The sequence below is a fragment of the Nothoprocta perdicaria genome, unplaced genomic scaffold (genome assembly GCF_003342845.1).
Source record: "Nothoprocta perdicaria isolate Ctin4 unplaced genomic scaffold, notPer1 scaffold_30, whole genome shotgun sequence".
Taxonomy (NCBI): Eukaryota; Metazoa; Chordata; class Aves; order Tinamiformes; family Tinamidae; genus Nothoprocta; species Nothoprocta perdicaria.
Genome location: NW_020455533.1, coordinates 2,910,904 through 2,932,196, shown reverse-complemented (window position 1 = coordinate 2,932,196; position 21,293 = coordinate 2,910,904). Strand labels below are relative to the sequence as shown.

At 39.6% G+C, this 21,293-nt stretch overlaps 1 protein-coding gene across 3 annotated transcripts in view; it reads right to left on the bottom strand.

Moving 5' to 3' along the window:
- CDH13 (cadherin 13) overlaps positions 1 to 21,293 on the bottom strand; it is a 377,876-nt gene that overhangs the window by 225,967 nt on the left and 130,616 nt on the right. For all 3 annotated transcript variants that reach the window (XM_026042342.1, XM_026042343.1, XM_026042344.1), the window contains exon 4: positions 272 to 388. In XM_026042342.1, coding sequence (XP_025898127.1) covers positions 272 to 388 — 117 coding nt within the window. The remainder of the gene's footprint in view (positions 1 to 271; positions 389 to 21,293) is intronic.

Here is a 21,293-nt window from a genome sequence, read left to right as displayed (position 1 = left end):
GCACCAGCCTATTGAAGTTAACAGCCGCAGGAAAACATACAGCTCTGATTACTGCTTTTGACCACAGCATATGCTAGCAGAATCTCCCATGAATACAAAGTCGTGTTCATCTGTCTACACAAAAAAAAGAAAAAAAAATCCTCTTTATCCAGCTTTGTGCTTCTTAATTTTCTTTGGGACACTACTACCAGCATGCCAGGCATAGCAAAACCTGGGAGAGATGAATCAATTATTCAGTATCGAAACTCAATCCTAGTCAGCAATGACTCACCTTGCCAACAGATCTGGGGAACGGTGGTCTTTGATTTTCTGGAATTAAAATCGGAGTTGCCAAAATAGCTCTTTTTTGTCTTGGAATTCCAAAGTTGCCCTCCAGCTTAAAGATTTCCTGAAAAAGACAACAGCCAATTACAGGAGATTCACAATAACATTCATTTGTGGGTTTTCATTCCTTGCACCTTTAGCTAACATGAACTACCAGGTTCCAGCTACTTCCCATCCAGCCTAGGGCCCATGGGAGACCCTCTCAAAGACATCAGTTATTCGCCCCGGTTTTGTATCATCAGTAAATTTGCCGAGGGTGCTCTCTGCCCTAGGTAATCCTACAGGTAATCCTAACCTGCAGGTTATCCTACAGGTAAACTTTCCTCTTCTGTCTTACTCTTACAAACTTTGAAATTCCTCCATTTCTCTCCAGTATCTGCCTGATTTTCAATTGCACCTTTAAATTAAAGCCAGAGCATTTCACCAATCAATAGTAAGCATGACTACAGTAACTCAAACTCTGCCTAAATGTAAAAAAGTATATACATAAAAGGTGACCTAAGGAGTGAGGAAGTTGGAGGAAGACTCCATTGCAACTTCTGGATCGGTGACTGGCCCTGTCCTCCCCTCAGGTCTGGATGCTGCCTGAGGAGACTCCTCAAGCTTGAGAGTCCTCTCTCATCTTCTTGGGCAAACAATTTTTTTTTGTGTGTGTTTGGACATTAGAGCTAAGAACCCCACATTGTAGTAACTTCCTGTACTGACACCCGAAACCTACTTTGTAAGTGTTGCATTTGAATAAATCATGCTATTTGTGAACTCAACCACTAGTTTTGAAGGCAATTTGGCCTACAGTCAACCAACAGTGAATCTGGTGCTGCCAGAGCCAGACCTATAGCTACCACAGTATTTGGTATCCCTATTAAGAGATGAGCCCAGCTACTCCCAGTCCCTCTGTCCTCTCAGGATCAGCTGTCACTCAAGGGGATGCATCTCTTACCAAATAACTTCCCCCTTCAAATGCAACAATATGTAAGCATTTTTAAGTGCAAAGTTGAATGATCTTTCTGAGGCGTAGTGTGCACATCAGTCAAGAAGTCCACAGGCTGCTGCTGCTGCCACCTTCACAGGCACCTCCTAACAAGCCCATCACAACCCAAACACAGCTCGACCTCTGCTAGCGTTAACATCACTTCTCAAATCTGACAACAAACAGCAGCAAGAGAAACTCAAGTCTTCAGCAGTCAGCTTTAATAACGATAATGTCAAAGAGCAGGGGGAACCAGGCAGAGGATCCCTGCTCACGTTTTTGCCAATTTTCATTCCTTTCAGAAGCTCATCCCCATCCAGTGTTCCCATCCCTCCCAAAGGCTGTGCCACCTTCCTCTAGTCTTTGAACTTGCAGGCCCACTCAGGTCCTATTTTTTGCTTTAAATATCTCTCCCCAAAGAAGTTTCCCCTGATAAAAATTCATGAGACAGCAACATGTGAAGTGTCAAATGAAAAGGAAAAAGCTGAATTCTGTCCACAGGCAAATGCACAGAGAGGAGAGCTTTCAAAATCACTTACAGTGGAAGCGCAGGCGGGCAGCTTGTCTGGCACGTGCCTGCATCACTGCTACAGATAGCTACAAAAAGGGACTACCAGGATGTCTAAAAGGCAACATCATTCCTTAGCTTCACAGAAGACTGACAGCAACTTTGCTGCAAACTTCTAGCTTCACCGATGCCCTCGGCCTCATGAAAATGCAAGGGAGACCTCCCAGATGTGTGATCTCCAGGAACAAGTAGAGAATTCAAAGTTTTATCTCTTTCTACCTGCTTCTTTCTATGCAGGCAGAAGAAATTTTCAGTTTGGTTGTTACCCAGATCCCACAAGTTTCACAGTTCTTCATAAGAGGATTTTGACTGGCCTCCTTCATAAGAGGAATTAATTCATCCTTTCTGCCTGATAGCTTGTCCTTAAACTTCCACAGAAAGACCACAAATGAAAGAAAAAAACAAGATCCAGTGAGTCAACACTGATATCATTAGCAAAATGAAAGAAGGGTCCCAAAGGACAGCAGATGGATGCCGCGATCTCAGGCCCTCAAGTCTTTTTTTTCTTTTTCTTCTTTTAGGACTTTGTATTCTTCCTATCAGTATTTGAAGAGTAACAGTGAAATTTCTTCATGATCATTTCTCTCTCTCACGCCTCCCCTCCAGTGTCAAAGACCAACATGATTAAATGATTAATTGATTAAATAAGTAGCCAAAATCATCACTGTGAAATACAGGTAAATGGAAAGAAAATGGTCAAGAGTATTTCCCCAAACACGTTCCATATTTCAGTGCTCTTTGTGGTAACCATGATTTCCCAATTTGTGAAGATCAGGGAAACAGAGATAACATTTCCCTTAGCACCAAGCTGGCAACCCACAGCATGAGAATTAACCAACAGATTAGACAAAAGCAAAGAGAATTGAAATTATATGTGGACATAACACCTGATTCAGCAGCCAAAAAGTCAAAATACTGAAAAGATTCCCACTCAGGAGCGGATTTTGAGAGCAGGGTGTTTTGTTTTGATTTACTTTTTAACCTTTTAATCACACTATCAAACCTGTGGTCCCCAGTCTATCCTCCCAGACACGCTTCCCTTGAAAGCCTTCTCTTCTGCTTTTATTCTTCTGCTTTTGCCAGGTTTTGCTGGGCACTTTGCACTTCTCCAATATCTGAACGAACAGCCTAGTCGCTACCCAGTCACAGGTACCATTACTCTTAGCAAATAAAACTTCATTTGAACTTGTCATAGGAATAAGGTGGCTGAATAGTTATTGATTTGTCATAGTAAGGCTTGGAAACATCACTCGAGTGGCAATCTGTAACCTATTACAGTGACCAGGAAAGTGGCCGAGCTTCTTGTCATTTAGTTGCTTTTATACACTGAGTTTGGTAATATAAAAGGGAGTCAATAGCAGCCACTATAACAGAAAATTAAATTAACTGGGTGCTTGTTCCAAGCAAAATTCCTCTGAAATAGCAATTAGGACACAGCATTCTCCATTATTTCTAAATAACATTGCTAATATAAGACTAAAAGAGCCAGATTTCCATACAGACTAACTTACAAATAAATAATTTCTTTACAATTCTCAGCAGAAATTTCACAACATTCTATAATACTTACAGTCTATTATTTTATGAATGTTATTTCAATGGCCAGATTACTGTTACTATCGGCAGTTTTGCTAGTTAGCAATTTCTAAAATATGCCAAATTAGAAAAATATTGTCATTATTAATAACATGAAAATAATCAGAAGCGTGCTGAAGCTTCACTTGCACATTAAAGAACAGCCATTTAAATAAATCATTAGTTCCATGACAAAAAAAAAATACGAATTGTAAAGATCAATGGTATAAACACGAACACCTGCAGAAAAATATCCTGTCCTCAACGGCTGTAAATGCCACCCTAAAAACGGACTGTATCCTTCAGAGGAAGAAATGCAGCTGGAGTTCAGTGTATGGAGTCGCAGTGGGTACCTCGAAGGATGCGAGCTGCCAAATTTCTGAGGTATGGGCAAATATGACTTCTGGGCATTGCAAATCGCTATAGGAACTTCATTTAACTGTATGGGTGTTTCTACTGTTATAATTGTCACATAAGTGGACAGGCAGCTCCTTACACTGTGCAACTACTACACACATTTATTTCACAGCCCCTGGACAGCTTCACACTACAGCTTTGCTACCATGACATTCAGTTACCAGAATCATATATATTTTTATAGGTTTAAGCAATAGCTTTATAGGATATAAGGGATTTTTTTTATTCTTTAAAGAGCAAGAACATATTAAGAATATACGGTACCCATCTTTAAAACATTTGGTTATTTGTAAATAGTAACTATTTTAGTAACTATTTGCTTTAAATTGTTATTGTAATGAATGTGACAAACGTAAACTATCATGAAGACAGATCTTAACTTCTTCTTTGTGAAATGATTTATTCCATATTCCATATTCTTTTGTGATGGAAAAGTCCTGTCTGTATTCAAGCATAAGTTTCATTTATCTTCACACTTGCCTACTCTGAATTAGGGAAAAGTCTTTCTAAGATGATAATGGACTGAATGCCATTAACTTCCCTTTCTGCACACACTAAAAACAGAGGTTACCTGTTCTGGGAATAATACAGAAATGTCAAAATACCCTCTTTTATTTTTATTATTAATTAACATTGTGTGCTTTTCCTGTCATCATTTAGTGGGTGGTATTTTCCTTTTGCACCACATGTGAATCACCTCGCTTGCAGGAAATTTCATATTGTTTCCACACTGCTCATTAAATATAACGAAGCACTCCTTCATACACAAACAACCAAACAGGCTCTGACTGCATCTGTCAAAAAGCATTGCAAATATGGGCTTAAAGGGAAGGAAAACAACAACAAAAAAAAAGACAGGTGACCTTATGTCTCAGCCTACACCAGGACACCCTAACAACACACCACTTACCACCATTAAAAACCCTTCTCCTCATCTCTACTTGCTTAGACTGGTTGTGAAGCAAACAAAATGGGCCCATTTTTTAGCACAGACCAGAACGTTGCTTATTATTCTGACACGTCAGAGAAAAATCAGAACTCTTGACAATTTCCCTGCCAAAACCAGCACCTTAGTAAATGCAGCATAAATAAGGATACAATTGCCAAGGCACACTGCCTTGAGAACAGCATCCAAGCTTCCTATGATAAAATATGAGCTTGAAAACCAGCGTGCAGATTTTTTGTTTTGTTCTGTATTTAAGTAGTTCCCATTGAGGGAGACCCCAAGCTGTACTGGAAATATTATTAGAAATGTACAAGAATTCTGGAGCAAGTAAAGCTTTCTAACAGTCTGATTCTCATGTGACATCAGGAAGAGTGCAAAAGATATTCACCACATGGAATGGACATGGGGTCTCAGCTTCTCACTCTTAGCATCCCTACTGGGCAGCCTCCTCTCTCCATGCCCTCATCCATATCATAAGAAACTCCTGCTGTTTCCATTTAACTCCCATAAAAAGGAGAAAGTGAAAAGAGAAAAGACATATAGAAAACAGCTCAGATCATCATAAATGAATGATAGCCTTTTGGCAGAGCAGTAGTATCTATAAGGCCACAAATTGGTAGCAGCCAATTAACACTTACAATTTTGAATAACACAAGCAGCTATGAGGAAGCTGTCTCAATCCTGGAATATAAGGACAATTCCTAGTAAAATAAGTTTATTTCTCATCAGAAATAAGTTCTGTTCATATCAGAAGTTGTCCTACCTTGGAAATAAAAAACAGCTTTCTAAATTTGCTGCAGGGCAGCCAGTGTGAGAATAAGGAAGAAAACTAACATGTTTTATATCTATGTTCTGGATTGCTCAAACGCTATGGAATTCATTCCATTATGAGAATGCAGCACAAAAGCAATTTCATGATGCCCTAAAGCAATAATACCGTATGTTAAAATCGTACAGTTGAATAGATCTGGTGACTGCAGAGCCAGCCTCATATCTGAATAGGTGCATAAAACACGTTTCTCTGTCCCCTACGAGGCTCCAAGCTGTGCTTACAATTCAGACCTGCTCAGATCTGCTTTCCCAAACAACTTTTTTTTTCCACCTCATTTGCCACATATTCCTTGTTATCTCCGAGTTCCTTCATCACCTCCTTCCTCTCAGCAAACACACACAAAAAAAAAACTCATTGAAAATATCCATTATTTATCTTGCTCTTCTTCTCTGAACTCTGCACCATCTCTCTGTTCTTCTGGAGCTCCTTTCGCAACCCCAAACATCACCTCACTCCCTTTTGCTCCAGGTGCCAGTGATGAATCACTGAAAAGCACATAAGCCTTAATATTCCTGTCGCATTTGTTCCTCTGGAAACCTGATCAGACAACATTGCCCAAGTTATCTAAGATGTTTATTTTTTGTTTCCAGGACTGACGGCTTTTTTCCTCTTCTTAGGTTTTTCCCCAGCAACATCCTTCTTGCTATTAAATCTCCAAAGTTTCCCCGTGGCATCCATCTTTTTCAGACCGCCAGCTCTACTCTTTCACTTAGGAAGGTGTCAGAAGTTCTAAAATTACAGGATTTTACTCTTCTGGTACAGATCCTTGAACTTATCCATGGCAAAAAAAAGATAACAGCAATTCCTATACTGCCCTTTATTTCAAAAATTCCTTGCACTGCCCTTTGTTCTAGCCCTGACCTTGCGATTGGAGGCTCAAGTGACACGCACGAAGCACTGCAGAAAATGCCAGGCTTGCCATGGATCAGTGGAGAGAAATTCCACAATGCTCATGCAGGAACCTGCTCCCCATCATCCAATGTGCTGCCAGTGAAGCCTCTTCCAAAAGATTACAAATTACAAATTTTATCAAATCACAATACTGGCGTTTTCAACTCATGTTATCAGTAGCATTGCTTTTCATCTTAAATGAAAGTTGGCTATTATGAGTTAATTTAGTTGGAGTCATTTTGCCTATAGGCACATTAAACGTCATTTCTTCTCTTAAAAAACATCTCTAACTCACATTATACAGATGTACCTCATTTTCCCAACCCATGAGTGTTGGAAAATGAGGAACTGAGTCATCAATCTGTGGTTTCACAGAACACAGAGATTCTCATGACACTGGCCCAGCTTGCATGGCCTATGAACCCAGGCTGCATCTTTTGGCCAACTCAACATCGTATGTGCTGGTCAGGCATCCCCGGGCGAATCCCATTCCCTCCCGTGCCCTCCTCCACACCTTTGCTTCCATCCTGGGCTACCCCAGGGACCTTTCCCATCGGGTGAGGGCAGCTCGGTGCTTTCCTGCACCAGAGGCTGCCAAGTGACAAATGAAGCTGTAGCCGGTGATGAAGACAAAACGCCCTCCGAGAACCAGGTTAGGGCAAAACTCCACCTTCAACAAAAGCTGGATTCGAAATTTGGTCTAAAGAGCTGAAACGTCAGTACATTAATCCACTTCACAACTCCATGTAGTTACTCAGATCAAATTAATTAACGGGCATTAACTGGGTCCAAAGAGCTCGGACGTTACCACATTAATCCACTTCACAACACGGTCTGTATTTTTACTCTTCAGTACAAACAAATTAACAGACACTAACCATCCGATACCACAAGCCTGACTCGACTCCGTGATACCAATCAGTGGCTTGGACTGAGCAAGACCTGAACCTCCCCTATGTTGCCTGCCATTACCACAGTGACCCAATTAAATTTGGAGCTTTTTCTTTCTTTCCTTTTTTTTTTTTTTAAAAAAAAAGCTTCTCATATAGCATTCCTGAAGAGTGTGTAGATGAAGTTGTGATTTCAAACAGATTCATCTGTAGATTTATCTACAATTCACATAAAGGAAACCATCTTCCTTAAACTTACGAACACCAAGACACTTAAAAAATATATAGTCAATCACTCAAGTGTTAGATTTTACCTCTAAATCCAACTGCTACAAAACTTGCTAGTTTTGCGATATGCTAGTTATGTATAACAATGTCGTGTTACTGCTATATCCATTTTGGGAGGAATCAAAACTCAGCTTTTTGGCTTCCAAAACAAAAATGAGCGATGCAAGGTGAAGAGCCGGCCACAGGCTTGGCCACCTCACTGGACTGTCAGTTATCTCCTTAATCACATCCCGGCAATTAGCTCTAAATCAGGAATTTGGGAGAGTTACCTGTCAGCTTTCAGGAACAGATTAATTGCTACACTGAGCAGATCAATGATTCATGAGCTGTTACATCCAGCTGCTAACAATATTCATTGCCATGTACTTCAGGGGAAAAAAGTCCTAAAATGGCAGGAAATACATTTTACTGAAGTTTGAAGGTTTCTTCCAGATAATAACTGCTGAAACTAAAGCTTAGTACAGCTTTAACTGCAAACCTGAAAGTGATAGCACAATACTACCTACCACTCATATTTGCATCTCAGTATTTCACCATAACAGCCTGCAGCCATAGTTACATAAAAATATTTACATTCCCTCCTTTCTACATACTGAATTTTAACCATCTCCACAGGACAAATGCCAAATAAACAGGTTTTGTTCAAGTTTCCCAGCTCAGAGAAGCAAGACCCAGCTTTCTGCTCAATTTGCACGATGTCTGGTCTCCAGCTCTTGCTGCTCCTGCTCCTCTTCTGCTGCCAACCCCAGGTTTCTGGTCCGTGAGATGCAGCATCCAACTTCATTAAGAGGCAACGAGAGCCTCAGAAGTGTTTGATATGTGCTGGAGCACTCCAAGCTCCTTGTTGACTCCTTGGGAGTGGACCAGGAGGGACGGGCAGTGCCAGGACCACAATATTCCCGGGGAACACGGAGACTGTAGGCTCAGTGCGGGTCTATGGACCTTCCACAGCACCACGTTTTGGCAATTACACATCTGCCAGACCTAAAAACTCCATTTAGCTCTCGATTACCAATCCAGTGTCTTTTTGGAAAAAAAAAAAAAAAAAGACATATTCAAAAATAAAAATCTTACGAAAAATAGAATCAGCGCCTCCTCAAAATTTTCAGTTTATTTTGTGAGCATTTTTGGTTTTTCCATATCTATTCAGTCCTGTCAAATGAGTTTCACAATTATCTATGAGAAGGCAATGTATGGATTGTCTTTGCCAAAGTTGCATTAGTGTCACATCTGTGATGTGTCTGCTGCCTTCACTGACACACAAACATAAACACCATTCGAGCGCTAAAAACCTGAGTTTTCACAGCCTGAATTACATCAGCAAGATCTCTCTGCTGATCTGTGATGATAACATTACAGAGCCAGCCCCAGAAAAATCTCAGCCACGCTGAACTCAAACGGTGCTGTGAATTCTCTGGACAAATTCCTTCATTCCTGCAGCTCATGCCAAGTCCTAATGCTGGGCTTCAAAACGTGGCCAAAGACCTATGGCATAATTCAGATTACGGACAGCACGAGGCTTCTGTAAAGTGTAGAGCTTGCAAGGAATGTAGGAAATGTAGTAATTCTCTTCTGTGTTATTCAGCTGTCGCCGCATCATTCCCTTTGGCATCTGAATGCAGCATTATAATAAAAGCAAACTATCAGTTTAGTACTTAAGCTTGTAGCTGTTAATGATTGAGCATTTAAAAGCATTAGAGTGCAGGGCTGTATCGGAGTTTCTAAATGTCAAATTGCTTTATTTGGCTGAATTTGTCTAATAGAGAGGTTAATAACTTGCAGCTTTCCAATTTGAAACATTTTTGGCTCTTTTTCAGTTTACAAACTGTCCACTAACAGACCTTGAAATCTGTGAACAAGTACATTACCCACCATTATACACGAGTTTCTCAGATGAGTAATTTTTGATCTTCAGATTGCTCAGACAGTTGCTTGGAAACATTTGTCTGTATTAGTCACAGCAGTCACGTGGCAGGGCGCTTGTTTTCAAATTGGACAGCTTCTGTGAATAAGCAACCCAGCATGAAATGCAAATTTCACGATGTAAAATTCAAAACTTGCTTTTGGCAAGGATTTGATTTATTACATTTACAGCACAAGATGAAAACAAAAGGGTTATCTCTGGGATCCAAATGACTTGACTTGGGAAGTAATGCAGGTGCCCCTTGCAAAGCCGCTGACACAAACTGCAAAAAAAAGCCAAAACAAAACAACAGCAAAAAAGAAGCACGTGGGATGAGGGAAGAGCGTGGCCAAGGGAATTTGTTTGGCTGAAAGGACAATTCACAAATACAAAGACAGGACAGAACAGGCTGGAAGATTGGAAGCAGCCTTGCTATGGGCTTAAGCACCACACAGCAGCTGTGAATAATTTTTATGCAGTTAATAAAATAAATTATGGGTTTATCTTCCACTGATAGCTATGGCTATTCTCTTCTAGATTAAAGCACACTTAGTGAGCTCAGGAAGAATTATGATAACTCAAAGAAATTGTTATTGGCCCTTTCCAAAGTTTTGAGCAAGCAAACAGAGGAAAGCTCATGCTGGGTCTAACAGACAGGGCTCGCTCAAGTTGAAGCCTGAATAAAGTATTTACTAGATTCTATAGAAAATATAATACATTTTTTTCCAATGAGAAATATTGCTGACTAGAAAGTACAACAGAATCTTTTCTTGCTCATTACGAGAAATACTAAAACTCACATCTCTTTGCTTCTTTGAACTGTATTTCCTAGAGTTTTTTCTGCACTGGCAGTTATTATTCTCTGCCTGTATTGGAAACAATGATTTATAAAAGCAAAATCATTAGTTCACAACTAAATATAGAGTTTTGCTCGCAGAGGCTGCTCCTTTCAGCTGGGGAGAGCCATTTATGGTGAAACTATGCTGCGGAGCACAGAGCCCATGGGCGTCCCCGGCTGCTCCGACACGCTGCAAAGCCCAGAAAACACATCCCACGTCCTGCAGAGCAAACAAAGCCTGAGCTGAGATTGCTCCAATACAACAGAGAAATGAATAAAACTCTCATAAATATATATACACATATGTAATTTGTCTTTTTCATTAAGTGTTGAAGCTCAGATTACATAGACCGATGAACAGTAATGGCATTTGCAAAGAAAAATGTATCTAGGAGTCTGTAAGGGTTGTCACCTCGCACTGGTGCAAGGTTCTACAGAACCTAGTTCTAGCTCTGGACTTCGATTTTAGCCGACGTCTCCAATGTACCAAAATCTATGCATGCTGTGGCTATTTAAAGAAAAATGTGTACATGCCCGGAATATCAAACAAAGGGTTAGTTTTTACTAAAAACAAACAAACAAAACATTCATTTGAGTCAGATCATGTTCATCCATTTTCAATAGTCTATTGCTCCCTTCATAGCTGCATACAGAAACTTACTTTACGGAATATGAGCTTATAAACTGCCATTCTTTGCCTGTCCTAAAGACATTGGCGAAAAAAAAAGCGCCAACATCCTGAGCTAAGATTAAAAGCTGCCTTCACATTAAAGAATAGCATCTTTTTACCATTGAAACTGAAGCTGTAGATTATTCTCTGCTGATAAAATACTACACTGGGCAAAGAAGTTTCTTATAATGAACACTGTTGTAAGACAATTTATCTGAAAGAAAGGAAACAAGTTTGCATAATCCATTTAAGCTGGATTCAGCTTTAGAGGAATTTGCTATATAAATATGTCTTACCCCAGGGAACTGTTTTGCCAAAATAACTAATGAAAGCATTTGAGCAACTTAACATTGATAATTAATAGGATTTTTCAGTATCACAACGGACAGTGACATCTTCCCATGTAAATTAACTGTCTCACCAGTGAAGAGACAAAAACTTGGCAGACTCTGAGCGCTAAATGTTTCGGAAAGTGAAAAATGAATCAACTTGGCCCTTGGAAGAAAAAAATGCTAACCAAATAAGCGACATGTTTTAACTCATCATCAAACGGTGTTTTATGGTAGTTGCTTCACAAACATTCTGTAAGGGTCTGAAAGTAATTATCACTTTCGAAATCTTATTAATACTTCATCAATTCTTCAGCTGGCATTCCTCATACTCTGCTACCAAGCTGGAGGGTTTGGCTAAACATAATAAAGCACCGTTCCACTGAAACGCACTTTGCTGGCAATCACAAGTTATGCTTTAAGTTTAGGTGTCGATATTAAATCATCAAGAAAGATTACGGCAAGTAACTCTTTCACCATCTCATCAATAACGCCTTGCCAAGCACAATCCTGTAGGGACTTAAAATTTACAGTGAACCTAACATGCTTTTGTGGTCACATAATTATTTTTATTATGCTTTGTGGCAATGTTGGCTGCCAAAAAAGGTTGTCCTAAAATCCCAGTGTGACAAAAATCAATTTTCAGATGCAAATTAGGGTGCCATAGGTGACATTTTTCATACCCAATAAATTGCTTGTCTGTGGCTTTGAACTAATGGCCGCATAAACAAGAGCGATTGGTGCCAAGGTATTGCATTATAATCTTAGCCAAGTTTTATGAGACTCCTGCTTCACGCTGCAAAGAGAAGCTAAAACCGAGGCAGGTGGGGGCTCGAGGAAACCTGTAAAAATTTATACTTTTTTTTCTTTTAAATCCTTCTTTTTTTCTTTTAGCTTTTTTTTTTTGAGCCCTGATTTCCACCATCTCCCTTACTTTTATATACGTATTTATATTTCTTTTTTTTTTTTCTTTTATTACATTTTTTGAGTAAGAACTGATTAGTGCATCAGGCTAGCCCATGTATGCCCAAGGCTGGGATGATAACTTGAGGAATAAATTTGTAAAGTACTTTTTAAGCTGCTTCCCCTGGGATACTGGATAAACAAAACTAATGCTACTGACCTTATTTAGCTACATTTTGTACGAGGGCCACTTGTTCCGAGGTTGAAAGGGGGAGAAAGGATTTTTCAGCTTCTTCTGGCAGCGAACAATTTGACCAGGTCAAAGCTGCCAGCAGCAGCAGATACCAGGCAAAAGATCCTCTTGATCTGATTCACCAGTTTATCAGCATTAAGCACAGCAGCACAACAAAATTGAAATAGAAAAAGGAATGGATCCCAAACACGTAGGACAAAGTTATAAGCAAGAAAAAAATATTCATTGCCAGCAGACTGGGAATAAAAGATTTATCAGCAAGAGTTTAGAGAAAGTTCAGCTGAGAGATAGCCATAAAGTCCTGACCTCTTCTGCTGTCCAAGGTTATTCATTTATAAAAGATATCTAAAAAATAACAGCTGTAAATCACCTTCATCCTATGAAGCCTACACTAGATGTAAGGCTCTAGGATACGGTGTAAATAATTATATTCTAAATATAAATATTAAGGTCCTAAACACAGAGAGATAGATTAACTTGGACAAGTGAAGAGGTTTTTATAAACAATCATCCTTTACGTAACTGGTTTCTCACTGTTGCTCCTAGAGGAGATCAGTCCAGGTAGCCCGTAGCAAACATGAAATGTTCACCTAAGAAAGCCCTTCAATAACTGCAACACGGCAGGTACTAAAACAAGCCCTTCCCTTATCTCTGTATTTGTAGCTAGAGTTCATTAACTTGTTAGCACTGATTGCTTTTGAACAGGAAAGTGAAATGAAAAAAATGGCACGCAAATCAACATTTACTGTTAAGTCACGTTCTTGTTTAGCACAATGCCAGATATGAAATAACGAGGATTAAAAAGAGAAGTTTGCTGATGCAAAAACATGCTTAATATGTCATTTTTATAAAAGCGTTGCTATAGTGAATTACTTAAGCTAATCGTCCCACAATAGAAGTTCTGCCACGTTAAAAAGTTAAAAGAAAAACCTCTAAAACCTATTGCTGTTTTCAGGTGAGATTTAAAATGATATTAAGTTTAACAATAAATTGAAAAAGCACTTAAGAACACGTCATGCTCACGAATTGGTACATAAGCTACATAGCACATCCCTCTATGTATCTATCTAGAAAGAGACTTCCAACTAAAAGGACTTCCACATCAGTCAGCATCACACCACAACCCCACGTGTGCTGTTTTGGGAAATGTATTTCATAGGTGTAAAAACAGACAACAATCAGCAGGGAGTATAAGGGAGTCTTCATCGACATCCAAACCAGAAATAGCTGGGCATCAAATGCTGGGTGAAAATTATTGGAGAGAAAACTAATGAAAAGGCAGGTAGAGAACTGCTTGTGTATTCTAAGACGTACTGAATTGTTGCCACCTTTCCAGGGGAACTAAACTGAAAACAGAGCAGAACAGCCTGAGTTTCAACATCAGTAGGTCCCTGCCTGCAGCAGGTACAAGATGCCTCTTGGGTTGCCATCCAATCACCTTACCTTTATATTTTCAATTAATAAATTCAGCCCAATGCACTGAACACTAATGAAAAGACACAGTAATTCCTACCAGAGACAAGGATTTGGGAAAGCATGTCTCTGTCCCACCAGCAGCTGCAGAATTTATAGTCTCTGGAGTAAATCAGCAACATTTCCAATTAGCAAAAACACCAAGGAACCCCTTTGCACTTATTCTACTAATGGTAGAATCTACCATTATTTTATTTCTGTAATTGAATTAAACAAGACAGGCTAAACCACGAAGCATTTCCATCTGGGATATGGTGACTGAACTCTTCTGACAGATGTTAAATTCATCAGAATCATACATCTGGGCAGAATATGTCTTACACTGTTTATATATTTCAGCTATTATTTTTAACTAATTATAGTCAACACATTAAGTCTGAGATTACAAACAACCACAGAAGTGCAAAGCTCTTGTGAGAGCCTTTAAAAATGTGCTTAATCAAAAGGCATTAATTTTGAAGGGATTCAGTTCCAGGCATGAAAGCAATGTAAAGTAACAAGAAAATCAGTTTTCTGTGTTATATGCACGAAATGTAACGGGCATACTGCCCACTGCCCAGAGACACAATTAATATTTTATATATATATATTTACACACACATATCTCAATATGATGCTAATGATATCCAATAGGAAGAACTATACCATATGATATTCTAATACATTCACTTTTCTTGGCAATTGAACAACATGGAAGCATTAACAATTAACACCAAGGTCACCTCAAATAAATTTCATTTTGGTCACTCCTCATAGCAGATTTATGAGCACATTCAAAGCTCATTAAAGTCAGTGGAATGACTCTTATTGACTTAATGGGGTTTGCATTTGGTGCATCGCTTTCTGTAGTCTCCTGTGACATATTAATTACACAGATTTGTTAATAATCACGCTCAAAATCAACCCTATAGCCACAATTCTTACTTCAGATAAACATGCAACTTAAAATGATTTTTGAGTGTTCTCACAGGCTCCCTTTTCACTAATTCACGTGGTCACAGGATAACCACAAAAGCCAGGAAATAGGTCGGGTTTTGCATTAAAATACATTTATTGCACAGAGGAGTTGCAATTTCTTCCCTGACCTGCTATTGGAACCATCCACCTTTGCTGCAAACCAGAAAGACATGGGCAAAGTAGATAAAAATTGCTCGCTGCCAAATTGCAGGCACTATTTATAAAGAAGCAGATAGACCAAGCAATCATCTCAATTTTGAGATTTTGATTTTTATCAAAAGGTAGCAGAAACCACACTTTGTTTAAAAGTTAGGTCATCTGTTGTTCTTCTTTATAAAAAGATACACATTTGCTCTTAATACACTATTTCTGATTTCTTAACATTCTCAACAAAAGACACAACTGTAATGTATGAATTGAAAAGGGAGTACTTCAAATGATCTCTTTTGCAAAATAACTCAGGCTAGCATATTAGCACTGTTTTAGCACTGTTTCTATGGACATATTTGGAAAATAAATACATGTGAATGGTTCCAACAAACTTCTCAGTATGGAGGTTCAGTTGTGGGATGTAACTGATGGCGGTAAATGAGTAAGTCTATAATTGATAAAATGTCTGTTGACTGAGCCAGCACCTAAACAAATAATGAAATCCCCGTTTCCTAAATCAGGAATTCAATCTAAATGTCTTTAATTCTACCAGGTAGCTCTGCTGCAAAGGGCTGGCAAGATAAACATGTGCTAAATCAAACACAACACTGGTGGCAGTCATCTTAACCTGAAGCCTGCATTCATAGTGAGCAGCAGCAACAGCAGTTAAGAACAGGATATCCAGCCTGAAATTTCCTATTTCCACAGATTCTGTGGTGAGGGAACACAAGCACCGAGAATGTTTTGTCCTGACTGGGCTTTTCCCAACCCACATTGTCTTTCCACGGTCATGAATTTCCTACCAAACAGGAGCTGCTGACTTCTTACTTCATCATGTTAAGAGAAAGAAAAAAGAAAACAGGTATGAAAACATTCCTCCTGTGCAGAGTGCCAAGTTTAATATTTGTCTTCCCAATCAGCAATTTTGAAATTACTGCAAGTTTTGTTGGTGAATTCAACGATAGCTAAAGCAAATTAATGTCTCCTGAGAGCATTCAAGGGCCCTTCTTCATAGGGGATGGCACGTTGCTTCATCACCACACAGCTGTTGGAAGGAAACCTCCTGCATTTTGAAACAGCCTTTTGAAGTTTTTATAGTACAATCAAACACAGGAATTAAGATCTCTTTATGAGAGGCATGGCTATACCAGGTATGAGCAATGTGTGCCACTGTAAGCACATGCACTGAGCATTCAGCATCTCTCAGGATAGCCCAGTCCTTCACAGAATCATACCCTGAAACCCCTATCAAAAATCTATATATATCAGTTTAACATTAGAGAATGAAAATTTTTTACAGCCTTTCAAAGAGTTAAAGAACTTGTCCTCTTATCTTCTGGTGATTTAAGGACAGATCTTTATACAGCACAAGTGTTAAATATTCTTTTACAAAAGACGGAGAACCAAACAAAAATTTTAGTTGTTCATTTTTATGTTTTATAACAGTTCAAAGATTGCCATCAGTAAGCCCTGCAAAATGTCCAAGTCCTCCAAATGTCAAAGGATGTATTTTGCCTGCCAGTCCTAGCAACAGAAACAAAACACTGGGCAGGCACCAGGAGGATATAAAAATGCCTAACATGGTATTGTTTCTCATTAGCAAAGTCCTTAAAGCTCCAGAAAATCTTGTCAATTATTCAGAGTTAAAAATAACTTGGAGACAGAGTTCCCCCTAAAAAAAAAACCTTTTCATCTGTGAGTAGACACTTCCCGTCACAACCTGTTTGACAAGGAACATTCAAAACCCAGCTCATCGTTATGGCCTTGACATGAGCTGTGGACGTGGGTACTGTGGTATGGGCATGGAAAATATTCAGCAATTCTCCAGTGTGATTAGCACCATTATTCAAAGTTAAAAACACTTGGCCCGATTCTCATTGGCGATGCAAAGCAGGACCCTCTCGAGCACCAGAAGCCATGGTATCACGCTGAGATTTTATAATAAGAGTCCACATGAAGGCCAATGCACACAGCTACACACAGCTCTCATTTTAAAAGGATTACAGTCCATCTCTTATCTTAAAAACCTGCATATACCATATCCGTGATTCATTTCTCTCAGAACCACAAGGTAATTCTAGAGATAGAAAAGAAATGAAAGACAAAACAATTTCAGGATAATTCTGCTGAGCTCTAACATATGCCAAACGGTTCAACAAATATTGAACACCATCAACCACAAGGGTGTTTGCTGACTTGCAGGTAAATTAAAGCGCATCTCTGTTCACGGTAGCTTGAACACTTGCTGAGTAAATGCCTTTACGTTGCTAAAACCTGAATCAAACCATTTACCAGAACAGTTACTACAAGTATTTTAACAAATCTACTCCCATCACTCATCAGTAAGCTTCCCGTTTATGGCGATGCATCAAACTATAGCCAGCTTCTGCAAAGATGCTAGAAGTAAAATCCATTTCCTCGATTCCTAGCAGCATGCCTATTTGCCACAAAAGAATCCTTCTTTTCCATAATAAAAAATGTCACAGAGGAATTTTCCTGGTATCAAAACTATTAGCAGCAACTAACTGTTGATCATAACAGGTCCACTGACGTCTTCAAATTCACCCACTGTCTTTGCCCTCTGGCCCCGTGTAACCACTACCCACAACGTGCTCTCACTGGGGGGAAGGCAGAGGCCTGTCTATATCTATTTACATCCATAAATACATGTACATCGGCACACAAACAAATAAAACTTGTGCAAGAGAGATCAACTGCTTAATTCAAAGGTTATTCACTTTGATTTCCTAGTGAAACACAAATTGAGGAGCTGGATGATTTAATAACTCCAAGATGACTGCACATGTTAGTGGAGTTGTTTAATATATGGAGATATTATATTAAGTTTCAACTTTGTCATTCTTCTGTTAAATATGCCTCGAACCTCCAACTTTTTGTAGCAACTTAACAAAACTTGCTATAAAATAAGATATAAACAAGTATTTTCAGAATTGTGATGATCAACAAAATAAAGAATTTCAGGTCCAGATGGAGCTTTCTGTCCTTTCAGTGAAAGAATCAATTCTTGGAGGAGGACTAATGTAGATTTTTATCCTGCGACGCTCCATTAAATGCCTAAGAGGTGTGCTGAGATAGGTGTTCCCATAATAATCATAACAAATGTTCCTTCAGGTCTGTGAAAACCAGCATGGAACTAGTGGGGCAATCATTAGGGATGATTATTGATGTCTCTGATAGAGCAGTGACTAAGCTCATACTTAAGAAATCATCTTTTGATGTGAATAATTCCTCCTTTTACAGTCCCCTCTGAAATCCACCTTGCTCCTATAATCCCAAGGAAATGTCTGCAGTGGGAAAACACCAGCAATATTGTTTCTCAGATCTCACTGACACCAAAAAGAGCACTGAGGTGAGTTCTGAACACAATAAATGAAGTTGTTTGATCTCCTCTCAGGACTTTCCCTGTTTCTTAATAAATCTGAGGCATCGCTGGTGAAACCAGGAAAAAAAGGGCCCTTCTTCAAGCCAAAATCACCAGCTCCTTTCCCCATTACCCTTATCCAAAAATCACCATTTTTCTAGCCTGCCAGGCTTCATGTATTACGAAATATTATTCACAATGCAGATATCTATGCAGATACTTTTTACACGTGCATGTGTATAGACCTGCACACATATTCCTTCTCCGTGTGCTTAATGGATACGCTTTAAAGATCTTTCGGGATGAGAGCTGCTTTATAAACCTAAGATATTACATATCCTAAGAGACCTGTACTTATCCTTTATGATCTTGCTTAACGTTGTACTAAATCATGTTTAGCCTGTTGCCTTCCCTCTTATACCCTCATTTACCACAATGAATTTTAAATTTAAACTTTTTCCACTTCGGTCCTTCAAGTGTTGCCCACATCTCTGGAGCAGACCTCCCCAGCAACACGCAAATAATCTCTGCTGATGACCACACAATGTTGGCAAAAATCTCCATGTCAGAGTACTTCAGGTTGGACTCAGAATTGAGCAAAATTATGTCAATGCAGGATGCATAAATCTCTTTTCTACAAAATGTGGAGTTTTTTTCCTTTCTTCCTTTTTTTTTTTTTTTTTTTTTAAATAAAGGACACCTAATATTCCAGACCATAAAAAGCTAATTAAGTTTCCAAAGGTCTTCACGTTGCCCATCTACTGTTCACATGTTTGCAAATAACGCCACAGGAGCAAGAGGTGGGTAGGCATTTCCTTGGCATGTCGGGGTGAATTTTAATTCAGCCGGGACACCCGAGCAATCCTTGAACAATCTCCCTCACTGAGAGATATGGGAGCTTTGCCATTAAGTCCTATGGATGAAGGATAAGGCCTAAGTGTATTTTCAAAGAAAACAGAATAAAATTGGGCGCATTCCAGGAGCACATTTGGTTCCGAGCTTCCATAAAAGCCTTCAGTTCCTACCAGAAGCCCGGCAAGGAAGAGCCTGTGGATTGCATCTATTGCAGCAGGGAGAACAGGCAACTGAGCACTTCAAGGGCTGAAAGAAATTATGATTTTAGACCTTTTTCCCCCTTAAACAAGCACATTTAGAATATTTTGCCCTGTAATTTTTCATTAGCCTGCTGATCATTCGGAATAATTAGAAAGGCTTCATTTTCTTAAAAACTCATTTAATTTCGCTCTCAAATCACTGCTACACGTGTTTTATACCCGCCACAGCTCTGCTTGCTACTGAACAGCAGAGCCCCTTCTCCAGAATAAACATCTCCCACGCTCCCATAAAACACAAACGCAGATTACTCCGAGGGGACGCGCGGACCGTTCGCAGGAGCCAACACCTTCTTGTTTCACCGTCAATTATTCAGGTGCTCAGCCTATAAGACCATTTTTCTCTCCTTAAATAACCACATCCCTCTCATTGACATGCTGCAGCCGCGCGCCAAGGGCGACGGAGGCAAAGGGAAGGGAGGCACGTTGGCCGCGAGCGCTCGAACACGCAGCGGGGGAACTTGCCCCGCGCACGGGCGGAATAAGAAGCACTAAGTTAATGAAAACCACGTGTCCTTTACAGTATTTACGCTGCGATTCGGGCCCATCCGTAACGGCTGCTATGGCAACTGCCACATCTCCTGGCACCATCTCGGCGCGCGGATAAATGGCTCTTTGTGGGAGCGATGCCCAAGCCACGGCACACAGACCCAGGACTTCCCCGGTGGTGGCCGGAAAGATAAATTTGGGAAGCATGAAAGTAGGAGGGGAGAGTCCATGTCCGCCCAGATTGGGCTGCTTCAGTACATCCTGGAGCAGGCTTTCCTTACCAGATAGTAAGGAAAAGGAGGTTTCTGGGGGAAAAGAGCTTATTTCGGGGGCTAAGGAGGTGCCGGGTCTATAATGCGCTCTTTGTTGTTCCCTAACTGCTCCTGGACGACACAGAGGATTTTTATAAAAATTTAAGCAGGAAAAAAGGCAGCTAAATGATGTGACAGAATGACCCATTGATGAGAAAAAGCTCATGCTTTCAGCGAGTTTAAGACGTGGTCTGTGAAAGCTGCAATATAGCATTGTGGGGAGGGAAAGAGAAAAAGAAATCACTTGCAACCCTCCACTGCTGATTAAACCAGGGAAAGCCATTTAATGACACACCATCAGCACAAAGGTACCAAATTCTAAAAACACTTATACTTCAGCTTCTTTATGCACAAAGTCCAAGCCAATATGTATCATGAAGAACACAAGCAGGAGAAGTAATAAGTGTGCTATTTCATGCATAATAGGGAAAAGTTATTCTGTTTAAGTTTTCTGACAAACCGAGTGCCAGAGTGCAAAAATGAATTTTTGTTTGCACTTTTAGGAAATCTATGTTTATATGCCTACAGGACACCCTCATGTTCAAAGGGAAAATATCTCCACAGCTTTTCTGAAAGCAGTTGTATTGTACATACTGTTTTGATCAGTATAATAACTCATAATAACTGCATTACATATATTGATGTACCCCTGTGACTTACTCTATTTTATGCCTTAAAATTAAATGCAAAACATGGTCTTTTATTTATGCAGTACATTCCCTTTTTTGAGCATCTGGTGTATGCGAAATGTAATAACACAAAACTCTTCTAGCCTGTTTGCCAATATCTCATCTGCGAGTCCATCTTCATACTCCCGTACAG